The 15,543-nt window shown below is 39.0% G+C and overlaps 2 protein-coding genes across 3 annotated transcripts; both read left to right on the top strand.

Annotated features, from left to right (window-relative positions):
- Positions 1–1,123: 1,123 nt before the first annotated feature.
- On the top strand, positions 1,124–6,000 carry adss1 (adenylosuccinate synthase 1). The gene is made up of 13 exons (XM_037746370.1): positions 1,124–1,373; positions 2,509–2,611; positions 2,700–2,762; positions 2,849–2,899; positions 3,005–3,071; positions 3,186–3,293; positions 3,363–3,444; positions 3,535–3,661; positions 3,744–3,898; positions 4,947–5,071; positions 5,224–5,321; positions 5,431–5,580; positions 5,835–6,000. Exons 1-13 carry the CDS (start codon positions 1,185–1,187, stop codon positions 5,885–5,887), a joined length of 1,371 nt encoding a protein of 456 aa, XP_037602298.1. The 5' UTR covers positions 1,124–1,184; the 3' UTR covers positions 5,888–6,000.
- A 1,240-nt stretch (positions 6,001–7,240) lies between these two features.
- siva1 (SIVA1, apoptosis-inducing factor) lies at positions 7,241–14,513 on the top strand. Of its 2 annotated transcripts, none has more exons than XM_037747541.1 (4): positions 7,241–7,467; positions 10,972–11,139; positions 12,770–12,923; positions 14,288–14,513. In XM_037747541.1, exons 1-4 carry the CDS (start codon positions 7,347–7,349, stop codon positions 14,334–14,336), a joined length of 492 nt encoding a protein of 163 aa, XP_037603469.1. In that variant the 5' UTR covers positions 7,241–7,346; the 3' UTR covers positions 14,337–14,513. The 2 variants fall into 2 exon arrangements, with proteins under 2 accessions (XP_037603469.1, XP_037603468.1); XM_037747540.1 differs by lacking the exon at positions 7,241–7,467 and adding an exon at positions 7,546–7,615.
- Positions 14,514–15,543: the final 1,030 nt, after the last annotated feature.

Below are 15,543 nucleotides of genomic sequence, written 5' to 3'. Positions count from 1 at the left end.
ACTGTTTATTTATTTATGTATTGATTTTTATTACATTTTAAATGTATTTAGTTTTGCATTTAATTTTTATTTATTTTTAAATATATATATTTCTGCATTTGTTTATTTATTTATTTTCTGCACGATTTTCCGTTTGCATATATAATTATTCATTATTCATTTATTTTATTTTGGCATGTTCCGTCCTCCATAAAATCACATTTGCTCCATTTCTTCCATTTTAATTTGCTTCTATATATATCTTTGTATTAATTCCCTTATTATATTATAATTTTACCTTTTATTTATTCATTTATGTATTTATTTTTATAACATTTTAAAAGTATTTATTTTTGCATTTAATTTTTTATTTATTTTTTTAAATGTATGTATTTCTGCATTTATTTATTTATTTCTGCACGATTTTCCCTTTGCATATATAATTATTCATTATTCATTTATTTTATTATTTTGGCATGTTCCGTCCTCCATAAAATCACATTTACTCCATGTCTTCCATTTTAATTTTCTTCTTTATTTATCTTTGTATTATTCCCTTATCATATTATAATTTTACCTTTTTATTTATGTATGTATTTATTTGTATTAAATTTTAAATGCATTTATTTTTTATTTAATTTTTATTTATTGTTGAATGTATCTATTTCTGCATTTGTTTATTTATTTCTGCACGATTTTCCCTTTGCATATATAATTATTATTTATTTATTTATCTTGGCACGTTCCGTCCTCCATAATATGCAGGCTGCATTAAATAAGTGTTACAATGGGCTTGTATGTATTTATCTTTATTAAATTTTATTTATTTTTGCATTTAATTTTTATTTATTTTAAAATGTATGTATTTCTGCATTTGTTTATTTATTCCTGCACGATTTTCCCTTTGCATATATAATTATTCATTATTCATTTATTTTTTATTTTGGCATGTTCCGTCCTCCATAATATGCAGGCTGCATTAAATAAATGTTACAATGGTTCTTTTAACAGGTGAATGTACCTGCATTCATCCCAGTGAGTGTTGTGTTAGAGTCTATCTTCCTGTTGCTCTAACAGCCCTGGAGACAAGTCGCCCACAGCTACGCAGCTCTGACATCACCGGCTATGAGGTTACAGATATGGCAATGCCACTCTTGGAGACAGCTTAGTCTCCTTGAGACGGGCAAACTCAAACCACCACCATCATGTCTCTCACCTGGTCGGCGAAAGACCACAAAAACCTGAGTCAACCTGCAGCGACCGGACAGAAGCGGTCGCGTAACGACGCTGGGAACAAAGCTACGGTGGTGCTCGGTGCTCAGTGGGGAGACGAGGGCAAAGGCAAAGTCGTCGACTTGCTGGCGACTGAAGCCGACGTCGTCTGCAGATGTCAGGTAAATGTTTGCATTAGTGATTTTGGATGATGAGCATTCACAGGGGCGTGTCTTTGTAGCTGTTCATGAATGCATCTTTTATTTCCTCTGAATTCATAATGATATCTGTCACTACAGCTGAGCAGCCTGTTAAAGAGCAACAGGTGCTCAGAGTGGAAACACTTGTACCTCCATGATTTGGGAAATACTGAACAGAATATAGCTGGGAAACCATCTTGACTATTACAATATTGAGTATGTACTGTAGTTTCATAACTGCACTCAATAATATAGGGGAATTGTGGTCATTAAACTCAATTTACAAAGCATTTTACAGATGTCTTTATTTATAATTTACAACTTATAAACCTGATTCCCTTTACTAATTCTTGTACCCACCTCCACTCCTTCATTTCATTCTCACTGTGCATTATCCTTTTCCACTTGTGCAATTTTGTTAATAGTCTGTTTATTGTCAATACTGTATATACTGCTCCTATTTCTATACTTCCTTCTATTTTAATGGTTCATATTTTGTTACACTTTGTTTAGCTCTTTTTTTTTACTGTGTTAGCTGATGCATCTTGTTTTTTGCCCCACTGCGGGGCTTATAAAGGAATATCTTATCTTATCTTATCTTAAACATAGTGTAAAGTTGCTCTGACTCATTCAGCTGATCACAAAGAGACTGAATTTCATAATAAAAACAACTCCTGACCGGTCAGTTTCTGCCCAGTCACTCATTATAAGACATATAAACCCCTCTGGTCAGAAATTAGAGGTCACTCCAGCAGTGAGACCTGCCAACAGTTGCTGCTGTGTTGTACTTGTTGTACTCTCTCCACTTGAGAGCTAGCACCCTGTGTTCTGGAGGCCTGAGAGCCCCACCCACCGGGCGAGAGAGAGGTCACATTCTCTGGGTGGCTTGATACGTGAGAAGGCCAGGACTTAGAACAGCTAGTGATGGATCCACCAGCGACCAGCCAAGTCGGTTAAAATAGGTGCTGGAAAAGCTCAGTGAATCGGGAAGAGGGTGGCTTATCGCTGTCTCATGAAAATGAAACGAGTCTGGGGTGTTAGATACTGTATTTGATTATATCGTCACCAAAACATTGACAGTATAAACTATCACGTCATACCATGCTTTGATTTATAGGGGGGCAACAATGCCGGACACACGGTGGTAGTGGACGGCAAGGAGTACGACTTCCACCTTCTCCCCAGTGGAATCATCAACTCCAAAAGCATATCACTCATCGGTAATATTCAGCTTTATTGAGACAGCATGGTTTTATAAGAATATGAGTGGAGTTGAGTCTACATATTCCTCTTCCTTTGCTCTTGTAGGCAATGGAGTGGTCATACATCTACCTGGCTTGTTTGAAGAAGGCGATAAAAATGAAAAGAAAGGTATAAGAAAGAATGCAATTCACACATAATGCACTATAGAAATGTAAAATAAGATTACATAGATGTCATTTCTAATCTCTGACCAGGTCTGAAAGGCTGGGAGAAGAGACTAATCGTCTCAGACAGAGCTCACCTTGGTATGTATGGTATATGTCATTGTGTATAGAGTACAGCCTGCGTAAATCCTATTTTTTTTAGCGTGTGAGGCCTTTTTATTGATTTGTTTTGCCGTCTCTCCGCAGTGTTTGATTTCCACCAGGTTGTCGATGGCATACAGGAAACTGAGAGACAACAACAAGAAGGAAAGAAGTAAGGATAGGGGAGGCCAACGTTGGGCCAAAAGATAATACGCCACAGTACACTACATCTGCTTTAATTTCATACATCACATCACTCTCTTTGGTTTGTGTTTTGTAATAACAGCATTGGAACAACCAAGAAGGGCATTGGACCTGCGTACTCCAGCAAAGCGTCTCGCACCGGCCTGCGTGTGTGTGACCTCCTGGGTGATTTTAAGGACTTCTCTGGGAGGTAGGGATTGCCAAACACCACGAACAATACCATAATGCACAGTTGTGACGTGATATCCATTCCTTTCAGATTCAAGAACCTCGTCCACCAGTATCAATCCATGTACCCAGCCTTGACAGTTGACGTTGAGGACCAACTGAAAAAACTCAAGGTAGACGTTGATGAAACTGAATATATTACAAAATCGATGAATTATTATTGTTCCGTTCATCAACATAACATATTTCTGTTTTTGGTGCAGGACTACGGCGAGAGATTGCGGCCGATGGTGAGAGACGGGGTCTATTACATGTACGAAGCTCTTCATGGATCTCCAAAGAAAATTCTGGTGGAAGGTGCTAATGCTGCTCTCCTGGACATTGACTTTGGTAGGATCAGCAGCAGTGAAATTGATTTTATTTGTAGCTTTTTGAAAGTTATGTATAGTGACATATACATTTTTCTCATCAGGCACATATCCTTTTGTGACATCATCAAACTGCACTGTGGGTGGAGCGTGCACCGGCCTTGGCATCCCTCCGCTGAATATTGGTGATGTGTTCGGTGTATCAAAGGCCTACACTACCAGAGTGGGAATCGGCGCCTTCCCCACAGAACAACTCAATGTAAGAGCTTGATGTTACTTAAGGAAACTAGTAAGATCACTGGGATGTTGTCACGTGTCCTTGGCCTTCGTATTGTATGAAGAAGAGACACATGACACGTTATGTAACTCGCTGATACTGAGCTTAACATGTACAGTTTGTATGTGATCATGTGGCCGACATACAGGCAGCAGGGCTGGTGGAGGGCAGGAGGAGGGGGGCGGGTGTTCCCTGGCTGAGTGCAGCTGTCAAATTTTGTGAGAGACGGGTTCAAACACTTTACTTCTTATGCAGGTCAAATGTTCACAGGGATAAATTTAGGGCAGGAGTCCGGGTTCAGGATATATTTACTGTGTGAGCCGGGGTTATGTTACTTGTCACGGGAGCTGACCATAGGGGCATAGGTCAAGAGGTTAAAATTTAATCCCCCCAGCACATATGTTGTTTTATTGTTCTCAGTTGTGTTTATGACTAGTGTGATTACATATTTTTAGGCTTTCATCATTTAAAGAGGAATTATTATGCTTTTGTGCTTTTCCCCTTTCGTTTAGTTTGTTAAGTTCTGCAAAGTTACAAAGTCCAGGCCAAAGGGAGTTACTCTCCCCCTCAGAAACACGGCTCCTGATCTGAAGTCCCGTCTTTTCTTCCGTAATGTTGTGATGTCACAAAGTAACACATTTGCGTAATACCTGCCTCGCGGCTAGTTTGGCACGCCCTGACACAAAGCTAGTTAGAGCGGAGCTGGAGCTGAGTCTGAAGAGTTTGGTTCGGTTGACCAATCACAACAAAGTGGGCCAGCTGACCAATCAGAGCAGGCTGGGGTTTTCAGGAGGGGCGGGGCAAGAGCTCAATCAGAGCGTTTAGGACAGAGGGTGAAAAGAGGTGCTGCAACACAGCCGGTGTGAGAAAAATAAAGTGTTTTTTGAAAATTAAAGCATGTAAACATGTTCTAGCAGAAACCCAAAATACAAATATGCACCTGAAAAAAAAAAGGCATAACAGGTCCTCTTTAAGTTCATGAATAATAAAGTAACAGAGAGGGCTGTTTTTTTTTTCCTGTTTACCGTAGGCAGTAGGAGAGCTGCTGCAGACGAGGGGCCACGAGGTGGGTGTAACCACAGGAAGGAAGCGGCGTTGCGGCTGGTTGGATCTTGTCATCGTGAGATACGCTCATATGATTAATGGCTTCTCCGCGTGAGTGGCTAAAACAGTTTAATCAAATCATCAGGTGTTTTGTGGTTGTTTGAAGATTGAAGCACATTTTACCCACTGTCATAAATCACACGATATAATGATAAACAGCACATGCTAAACAGTTCTCCTATGACATGTTACCTGTCCAACAGCATTGCTTTGACAAAACTTGACATTATGGATGTGCTGGATGACATTAAAGTTGGAGTCGCCTACAAACTCAACGGAAAAAGAATTCCCCATTTCCCAGGTAACGTAACAGAAGAAACGACGTGTAGAATAAGACTCACAAAACCATTCTGTTTTGTTTGATAAGATTTATTTAAAGATGGCTAGTCATTTATTTATTTCCATCATAGCCAACATGGACGTTTTGCAAAAAGTGGAGGTTGAGTATGAGACCTTCCCTGGTTGGAAGACGGACACGTCTGCAGCCAGAAAGTGGAACGACCTCCCAGCCAAGGCACAAAACTACATCCGCTTCATTGAGAACCACATCGGAGTTCCCAGTATGTTTGACAAAAAACTTACAGATTTTATTTTTGTTCTTTGCAGAGCATGCACATGAATATAAAAGAATGCAGAAAACTATTGTCAACACTTCCCCTGAAGGCCTCCAAATCAAAATAAATAGTAATGCAGAAACTGCATGATATCCGTTAGATGGCACTGTTACACTTACCAAAAATAGTCTTTTCCAGTATAGATAATTATGACATCTACAGTTTCTAATCTTTCTCTCTATTTCTTTTTCTTTCTTTAGTCAAGTGGGTTGGTGTTGGAAAGTCCAGAGAGTGCATGATCCAGATGTTCTAACGGGAAACCTTTATCTCCCCTTGATGGAAGCACAGACAATGTGGCATCTTTTAATCATCTAAACTGATTTTCTCCTCATTAGTTAATAAACAAAACATCTATGTCACCTTTGAGCCATATTGGCTATGTTTGTTTTTGTTGTTGCAGTCAAATATTCTTGTTATTTAACTATTACAATTATGAGATTTAATCATAAGATAAATGTCAACCTATGGCCATATCGTCAATTGAACCAGCACAAATGTTTTCAAATAAATGTTAATAGATCCATGGAAACATGATCAGTTGATACAATAGTCCATAAACCATGCACTGTTAGAGGTGAGTGTAATGGGACAGTATTGATCATTGCTTTAAGTTAATTAATCAAGAGAAATCTTCAGTATGAAATAGTAGCACGCAATATTTCACACTAATGATATCTGGAAAAAGTTATTCTTGTCCTTAATTATAATCATGCAGTTAAAGCAGCAATTAGAGCAAATCTAATTAAAAAAAGTTATTTTTATAAAACGGTCACTATCCTGACAGTAGTGCATGAGACAGGTAGTCTGAAAAAAAATCATGAGCAGCTGTCAATCACTCGCAAACTCCGATCAAATTGTCAAACTAGGCAGCGCTGATCAAATATCAATCAATATTCTGTTACTGTAATGCCTATTTCCCGCCTCAAATGTTCTCACAAACATCTTGTAGTGTACTGTTTAGCTGTAAAATGAGAAAAGTTTGTGAGCCGGCAGCCATGTTGAGATCAATTGAGGAAATATCAAGCACCGCCCACCAGCCGGAGCACACTTTCTAATTTTACAGCTAAATCGTACACTACAAGATGATTCTGAAAACATTTGAGGAGAGAAATAGACATTAACGTAACATAATATTGATTCATATTTGATCAACGCTGCCTAGTTTGACCGTTAGATCGGAGTTCGCGAGTGATTGACAGCTGCCTCCGTTGAATGAACAGCCAATAGGAACGCTCTCTCTCTCTCTCTGAAATGACCTGTGATTGGTCAAAGTCTCCCATCACGGGCTAGATTTGTTAAAGCTGAAAACAGAGCCATGAGGAGGTGCAGAAGTCTAGCTATCTCTCAAAGCACTTGAATTACAATATGCTGAAAGGTCATTATGGATTTTTTGCACAATTATGCCAAAATCATTCTGCCTACTGCCGCTTTAATGTGTGCACTTTTACTCCAGATATTCATTTCTGAAATTAAATTCTGAAAAACACAACACTCCTGGCAGCCCTTGAAGACAACACAACTAAATATAGAACCAAAAAAATATCACGTGACAGCGGAACAGTTGTTGTGATTGGCTCTGAGGTTATCACGTGACAATAAAGGACGCGTGTGATTGGCTCGTTGCTGTCTCCGTTGCAATTTTTCCCGCAACAAACACAGTGTGGAAGTTTCTGAAGAAAACACGACGGGACTTTGTTTTTTAGCAGAGAAAAATGCCGAAACGACCTTGTCCTTTTCCTGAAACCTTCTCGTCCCAGTATAAAATACACGTCGGACAACAGGAGCTGAGTAATTATGGCGTGTTTGGGAACAAATACAGGCAGGAAATCTACGGTGAGTAACATGTTAGCTCATGCTAGCTCAGTGTTGCGCACATGTTCTAGTTGTCTTTGCTCGCCTATAAACAACCATAAAGTCACTTCAGTCATGTACAATCCATGTGGTCTCTTGAGGGGGGATCTGTTGATGTTAAAACTTAAGGGTAAGTAACGTTATAGCGAATGTTGGACAAGATATTCATGGTTTAGTTGCCATTACTGCCAGCTGGCCTCTGAACCACCTCAATGACAGATAATAATGCACACAGTGCACTTTAGACTAAGCTACTGGAGTTACCCTGCACTATATTCACTTTTAACAGCCTCTTCTGCACTATATTCACTTTTAACAGCCTCTTCTGCACTATATTCACTTTTAACACTCTTCTGCACTATATTCACTTTTAACAGTCTTCTGCACTATATTCACTTTTAACAGCCTCTTCTGCACTATATTCACTTTTAACAGTCTTCTGCACTATATTCACTTTTAACAGCCTTCTGCACTATATTCACTTTTAACAGCCTTCTGCACTATATTCACTTTTAACAGCCTCTTCTGCACTATATTCACTTTTAACAGCCTCTTCTGCACTATATTCACTTTTAACAGCCTCTTCTGCACTATATTCACTTTTAACAGCCTCTTCTGCACTATATTCATATTTAACAGTCTTCTGCACTATATTCACTTTTAACAGCCTTCTGCACTATATTCACTTTTAACAGCCTCTTCTGCACTATATTCACTTTTAACAGCCTCTTCTGCACTATATTCACTTTTAACAGCCTCTTCTGCACTATATTCACTTTTAACACTCTTCTGCACTATATTCACTTTTAACAGTCTTCTGCACTATATTCACTTTTAACAGTCTTCTGCACTATATTCACTTTTAACAGTCTTCTGCACTATATTCACTTTTAACAGTCTTCTGCACTATATTCACTTTTAACAGTCTTCTGCACTATATTCACTTTTAACAGTCTTCTGCACTATATTCACTTTTAACAGTCTTCTGCACTATATTCACTTTTAACAGTCTTCTGCACTATATTCACTTTTAACAGTCTTCTGCACTATATTCACTTTTAACAGTCTTCTGCACTATATTCACTTTTAACAGTCTTCTGCACTATATTCACTTTTAACAGTCTTCTGCACTATATTCACTTTTAACAGTCTTCTGCACTATATTCACTTTTAACAGTCTTCTGCACTATATTCACTTTTAACAGTCTTCTGCACTATATTCACTTTTAACAGTCTTCTGCACTATATTCACTTTTAACAGTCTTCTGCACTATATTCACTTTTAACAGTCTTCTGCACTATATTCACTTTTAACAGTCTTCTGCACTATATTCACTTTTAACAGTCTTCTGCACTATATTCACTTTTAACAGTCTTCTGCACTATATTCACTTTTAACAGTCTTCTGCACTATATTCACTTTTAACAGTCTTCTGCACTATATTCACTTTTAACAGTCTTCTGCACTATATTCACTTTTAACAGCCTCTTCTGCACTATATTCACTTTTAACAGCCTCTTCTGCACTATATTCACTTTTAACAGCCTCTTCTGCACTATATTCACTTTTAACAGCCTCTTCTGCACTATATTCACTTTTAACAGCCTCTTCTGCACTATATTCACTTTAACAGCCTCTTCTGCACTATATTCACTTTTAACAGCCTCTTCTGCACTATATTCACTTTTAACAGCCTCTTCTGCACTATATTCACTTTTAACAGCCTCTTCTGCACTATATTCACTTTTAACAGCCTCTTCTGCACTATATTCACTTTTAACAGCCTCTTCTGCACTATATTCACTTTTAACAGCCTCTTCTGCACTATATTCACTTTTAACAGCCTCTTCTGCACTATATTCACTTTTAACAGCCTCCTGCACTATATTCACTTTTAACAGTCTTCTGCACTATATTCACTTTTAACAGTCTTCTGCACTATATTCACTTTTAACAGTCTTCTGCACTATATTCACTTTTAACAGTCTTCTGCACTATATTCACTTTTAACAGTCTTCTGCACTATATTCACTTTTAACAGTCTTCTGCACTATATTCACTTTTAACAGTCTTCTGCACTATATTCACTTTTAACAGTCTTCTGCACTATATTCACTTTTAACAGTCTCTTCTGCACTATATTCACATTTAACAGTCTCTTCTGCACTATATTCACATTTAACAGTCTCTTCTGCACTATATTCACTTTTAACAGTCTTTTCTGCACTATATTCACTTTTAGCAGTCTCTTCTGCACTATATTCACTTTTAGCAGTCTCTTCTGCACTATATTCACTTTTAACAGCCTCTTCTGCACTATATTCACTTTTTTAATAGTCGTGTATCACAGTTATTACCCTGCACTATATTCAGTTTTAACAGTTTTTTTTTTCATCTCCTTGTATTTTTATATCTGGTATATTTTTTTTTTTGTACTTTGCAATACTACCTTTTTTACTAACATGTTTTGCACTATGGATCTGTGATGCTGGAAACTTGAATTTCCCTCGGGATCAATAAAGTTACTATCTGTCTATCTAATGCTGTCCCTGTTGGTAAACATCAGCTTCTTCTTGGTGTAATCATGGACTCTGACCTGAGCTTTAACAGCCATATTAAGACAATTACAAAGACAGCCTTCTGTCACCTGAAGAATATAGCATGAATTAGAGGACTGATGTCTCAGCAGGATTTGGAAAAACTAGTCCATGCATTTATCTTCAGCCGACTTGACTACTGTAAAGGCGTCTTTACTGGTCTTCTGCAGCTGATTCAGAACCTGCTGCTGCTAGAGTCCTCACTAAGACCAAGAAAGTGGATCATATCAGTCCAGTTCTGAGGTCTCTACACTGGCTCCCTGTCTCTCAAAGAATTGATTTCAAAATACTCCTGCTGGTTTACAAAGCACTAAATGGTTTAGGGCCAAAATACATTTCTGATCTTCTGCTATGTTATGAACCATCCAGACCTCTCAGGTTCATCTGGACCAGGTCTGCTTAGTGTCCCCAGAGTCAGAACTAAACATGCAGAAGCAGCGTTCAGTTTTTATGCACCAAATATTTGGAACAAGCTCCCAGAAACCTGCAGGACTGCTCCAACTCTGAGTTCTTTTAAATCAAAGTTTAAAACGTTCCTGTTTGCTGCTGCCTTTTATTAAACCAGATAATGATCTTATACTGCACTAGAGCTTTTACTCTTGTGTGTTATATTCTATTTTGGCTTCTATCCTAGTTTTTATTTTGAGCTTGTTTTTGTTTTCTAATCTTTAATGTTTTAATTATGTCTTAATGTTCTTTTGCACTTTGTCGCAATGTTCTTGAATGTTTATGTAAAGCACTTTGAATTGCCCTGTTGCTGAAATGTGCTCTACAAATAAAGCTGCCTTGCCTTGCCTAAACATCAGCTTCTTCTTGGGTGCCCCGGAGCGGTCATCTGTAATAGTTTCACTTAAGGGTCTGTTTTTAATTTTAATTTTTTTCTTATAGCAAAGACAAAGGACCTGCTCTTCAACGGTGCCAAGACTGTGATGGGCAAGATCTGGAGTGGAGAGGAGACACAGCAAGCAGAGACACCTGAATGCAGCCAGACACTGCTGAGAGGACAGACACTGATTGGACATGATGGGAGACTGACGAGAGCAGACGCTGCACAAGGTGAGCCTGACCTGTGACAGGCAGGTGAAAGGATGGCTACACACTCGAGATGTGTTTTTGAGCAAAACATGTTGTCACACCCAGAAATGACAACACCTGAACAAATCAATTCCCCAAATAATGTGTCATATAACAGGATAATCTTATTATAAACTGGGGGGAAAAAAGTTTAACTTGTGTTTGGTGGATTATTTCTCTGTTGTTACAATGCTAATTGGCATTGTATTTTACATGGTTGGAAAGCCTGTTTATTTACCTTCACAATGATGTCCAACTTATAAGGATCATGCATTTGTGGGATGAGCAGCACAGCTGATTATGTGGGTAGCGCCCAAGAAAAATTTGCCAAAATGCTCTGTCAATGGTAAACAGTGTATTCTCCTGTTGGTATCGACTCTTGTTTTGAGTTGTTTGGTGGATTGGATGATTGAACTCTCTATCAGTAACAAGTGTCTGATGTGCATGAGGCCTGCTGGGTACTGCGCCCTACTAAAGTTATCATTTGGTTACCCACATAATCCGCTGTGCTGCTCATCCCACAACTGCATGATCCTTACAAGTTGGACATCATTGTGAAGGTAAATAAACAGGCTTTCCAACGATGTAAAATACATTCCCAATTAGCATTGTAACAACAGAGAAATAATCGACCGAATACAAGTTTCCGAACACCAGTAATGCACAACCGTTAAAGACCCCATGAAATTAATTTGTTATTTGGATGGGTTGAGATATTCTCCACTCCACAAAAAAATCTTCAATGCGTTATTCTGGCAATAGGTTTAGAAAATGTGGGCTAAAACGTTGCATTCCGAGGAAACAGCTGATTTTACGGCAAGTCGACAACTGGTATTCATGTCATATCTGAACCATTTTCAGATTATTTCTCCCCACAAAAGTTCTCTCTGGAATATATAACTCAACACTGTCATCTCTTTGTCCACGATACAAAACAGGCAGACTGGGAGGAAAATAAATCATTCACCTGTTACTTTAACTCGCTTACTGTACAAGTTTGGCGTTCTCTCTTTCGAATAATCTAGCCACGTAACTATCCATTCATGAATTGAAATCAGTTGAACAAGGACAAATATCATTACACTTGAGTTCAGAGTGCAAGTTGTCTACTAATACGTAATGGAAAACATCAGATGTATCTTAAAACAGTACTCACATGCACAGATGTACATTGGAGGAGTAGTTGGCGATCCCTTTCTAAAGCAATTTAAATGAGGGGGCATAAAAATCCAGTTCTTTTTCTGTGTAAAAGGAGGTCTACTCAGCTCGGAAACACTGTCTGGGGTAGCACAAAGAGGGAATTTCATTCTAAAATGACTGTAATTTTGGAAGAAACCAGCTTAATTTGGAACTATTCATGGCCAGTATGAACAGGAGTAAAGATTGCACCAAAACTGTTTAAGTGGACCGAAGAAGAATCACTTCTCAACTGCAATTAGGAGCTTTTTAAAATGGGCCAGAGTACAAGAAGTGTCCAAGGCCAAAAGCTGTTATTTCAGTTCATGCTTTTCACCAGCAGATGTCAGGGTTGTCACAGATTTGGTTACTTTTTTTTTTTTTTTTTGCTAAATGCTCATCCAGTATGCTGTATGTGTGTGTGCTTCCTGTCTAGGTGTACCAGTGGCTCCTACAGGCTGCTGTGTGTGTCAGAAGAGCCAGCGGTCCAGCACACCATGCTCCCAATGTGACCGTCTAGCCTGCTCCTCCTGCACCCGACAGTGCTCCAGCTGCTCCAGCCTCTGCTGCTCTGTCTGCACCATCATAGAGTGAGTTCAACTTGATTTCCCCTTTTCACACAGTTTCCCAAAGGGCTTCGACGCACTAATGCACAGACATATTTACAAGTTATCAGTTTCAGCCCTTATTTGAGTTAAAAAGCACTTTGTGTTATGATTCATTAAAATGCAATATCCGTATCGGCTAATGTAGCCAGGAAAATAAAGGCATTGCAGTGCATCCTTCGATGGAATCCAGCCGCAGTGTTTGTTTGTGTTCTAGTTGTCCCAGCTTCAAAGTATCATTAGATCCCTTTCAAACTGAGAGACGGTGCATGCCGAGGTTAATTAGGTGTCACTTTAACTCACTTGCTTCGGCATTAAGACGTGTTTATATGAGGTGTGGGGTGCAAACCCTTTCTCATCTATTCTGTGAAAGGCATTCCTCTTGTGCTTGTACTACGGGTGCACTCTGAGCTGCAGACTGCAGTGCTGTAGGGTTGTGCGTCAATGTCATCGGACCAAAAAAAGTCCTGTAGATTTATTGTGTTTGACAAAATGAAAATGAGATACTTGGAATAACTCGCAGACAGGTCAAAACCATGACCCCGCCACTCAACCATGAACCTTGTTGGGCTCTAATCAGTTTTGGCTGGAGGAGTGCCAGTGAGTTGCAAACAGAACTCTAACAGTGAATTTGCTGGATGTTAAGACATCAAAAAGCAATGGAGGCAGGAAGCAAAGCTGCTTCGTCATCTTTTGAGTATGAAGAAGCAAACTTCGCACTTTTACAGCCACCTTTCAAGCCAACAGGGTGAGTATTTGATGCTTAAAAGAACTCATAAGAACTTTTTGTGTGGGCCTCAGTTAGCAAATCTGTTAAAGTCTGTTCAGTTACTCATGTCTGAATGAGCAGGGTCCATCATCATCATCGCTTAAAATGTAAGCCTCATTCAAAGGTTTGCCATTCCCATGAATGCAAGTTTTGCATTGGTGCAACACGTTCCTAGAGATTGTTTGCCTGCTTTGCACATCATATTTTGCGGCTGTAGCTACAGTAAGGCGGTAGAGCAGGTCAGCTGTTATTCAGAGTTGTCGGTTGAAAAATCCTAGGGCTGCAACTAAGCATTATTTTCATTGTCGATTAATCTGTCGATTATGTTCTCAATTAATGGAGGAGCTGGAATCAGATCATTTTTACTTTTTTTTCTTAAATTACTCAAACCGATTAATCGATTATTAAAAAAAAAATAGTTGCCGATTACTTTAATAGTTCACAACTGATTGATTAATCATTACTGCTCTAACGACTTGCTTTAAACAAGACACTGAAACATAACCTCATAATGAGGGTGTAGTATGGCGAGTAAAATGTGTTAATAATTGTAATGTAAAGTGTTCTCTTTGTTCCACAGTTACAGCGGGCAATACGATGAAGTGCTGTGCTGCAGCTGCTCGACATAAAGGAAGACCAGCGGAGGGATCAGGAGTTTATGCGTGAACATGCGTAGTTGCCTGACATGATATTACTAAGGCTGTATTTTATACCTGTGCTATTTTTTTATGTGATCCAAATGTTATCTTGTATATATGTATTGTAATTAACTGAAATAAACTTGAACACTTTTGTATACTGTTAAATGTCTTAAGTGCATCTTTTAATACAGTCACAGTATGATTTAATGAAAGGGGCACAGTAAGGTAATTGTTGAATAATGCAGGAATCAAAATTGGATGTCTGAAGAAAAAAAATCAGCCAATTAGCTTAAAGGTTACCCAACTGTCTTCATGTGTTGTTGATGCATCAGCAGGTGGCAGCACACTTCAAGGACTCGGCTGAGGGATGAGTTCCTTTCAGACTGGACCATATTCAGGGTTCCTCTCTGGTTGAACACGTTTATCTCACTATGTAAGAAGCACATTTTCAGCCTTTTCTTTGAAGTATGGAAGTTTTGTCTCGGCAATAGAAACAAAATTCCAATCCAGCTTGTCTGCACTGACCTTGAGGATCCGCTATCTAATGTATTTATTAAAACAAGAAGACCCAGAGGTCGAACAGAACCGGGGCTTTGCGTCAGACTGTTTGGCTGCAATTATCCCTTCTGGACGCGACCTTGAGGTGCAGTCATCACTTTCTCTTGGCTGAGGCTCGTCACCGACGATGACCGGTTTCAGGGTCGTGTATTGTACACTGTTGAGTAATTGTTCTTGGTGGCAGAAGTCCTGAGCACTGCTTTATAGAAATCAATCACATGACATGGTGTTATAGATATTAGCTTGGATGAGTGCACTTCCTGGAGCTTTACTGCAAGTGCGCCTATGAGCCGTTGAGTCACATCCCCTCCTGCTCAGCAGGCCAGTTGTGGCTCCGGTCTTTGGGGAGATCTGCAGTTGGTGTTCGAGGGCACCGCTTGATTTCTGGCTGAATGAACAGGCAGCTGCTGGCAGGCGAGGCGTCAAGTTGTCTGCACATTTCTTGATAAGGCTTTGAGGAACTCCGAGGTGGACATAAAACACTTATGTGGATGACATTTATATTTGAAGTTGCATGCCTTTTTTTTTGCTTTTATTGAAGATAAAACACTGACCCATGAAATTAACCTAAATGTCCATAACTCTAAAGCTGGAGGATGTTTTTTAGCCAATAAATATTAATAATTTTATGTGTTAT

The sequence above is a fragment of the Sebastes umbrosus genome, chromosome 16 (assembly GCF_015220745.1).
Source record: "Sebastes umbrosus isolate fSebUmb1 chromosome 16, fSebUmb1.pri, whole genome shotgun sequence".
Classification (NCBI taxonomy): Eukaryota; Metazoa; Chordata; class Actinopteri; order Perciformes; family Sebastidae; genus Sebastes; species Sebastes umbrosus.
The sequence above is the reverse complement of the archived record's forward strand: the minus strand, read 5'-3'. Positions and strand labels throughout refer to the sequence as shown.

Bases quoted from the DNA above. Each gene is read 5' to 3' on its own strand.
- adss1 (XM_037746370.1), top strand. From the start codon at position 1,185: ATGTCTCTCACCTGGTCGGCGAAAGACCACAAAAACCTGAGTCAACCT. The intron at 2,612-2,699 runs GTAATATTCAGC...TTGCTCTTGTAG, and splicing joins CAAAAGCATATCACTCATCG to GCAATGGAGTGGTCATACAT. The intron at 5,322-5,430 runs GTAACGTAACAG...TTTCCATCATAG, and splicing joins AAGAATTCCCCATTTCCCAG to CCAACATGGACGTTTTGCAA.
- siva1 (XM_037747541.1), top strand. From the start codon at position 7,347: ATGCCGAAACGACCTTGTCCTTTTCCTGAAACCTTCTCGTCCCAGTAT. The intron at 7,468-10,971 runs GTGAGTAACATG...TTTTTCTTATAG, and splicing joins ATACAGGCAGGAAATCTACG to CAAAGACAAAGGACCTGCTC. The intron at 12,924-14,287 runs GTGAGTTCAACT...TTTGTTCCACAG, and splicing joins TCTGTCTGCACCATCATAGA to TTACAGCGGGCAATACGATG.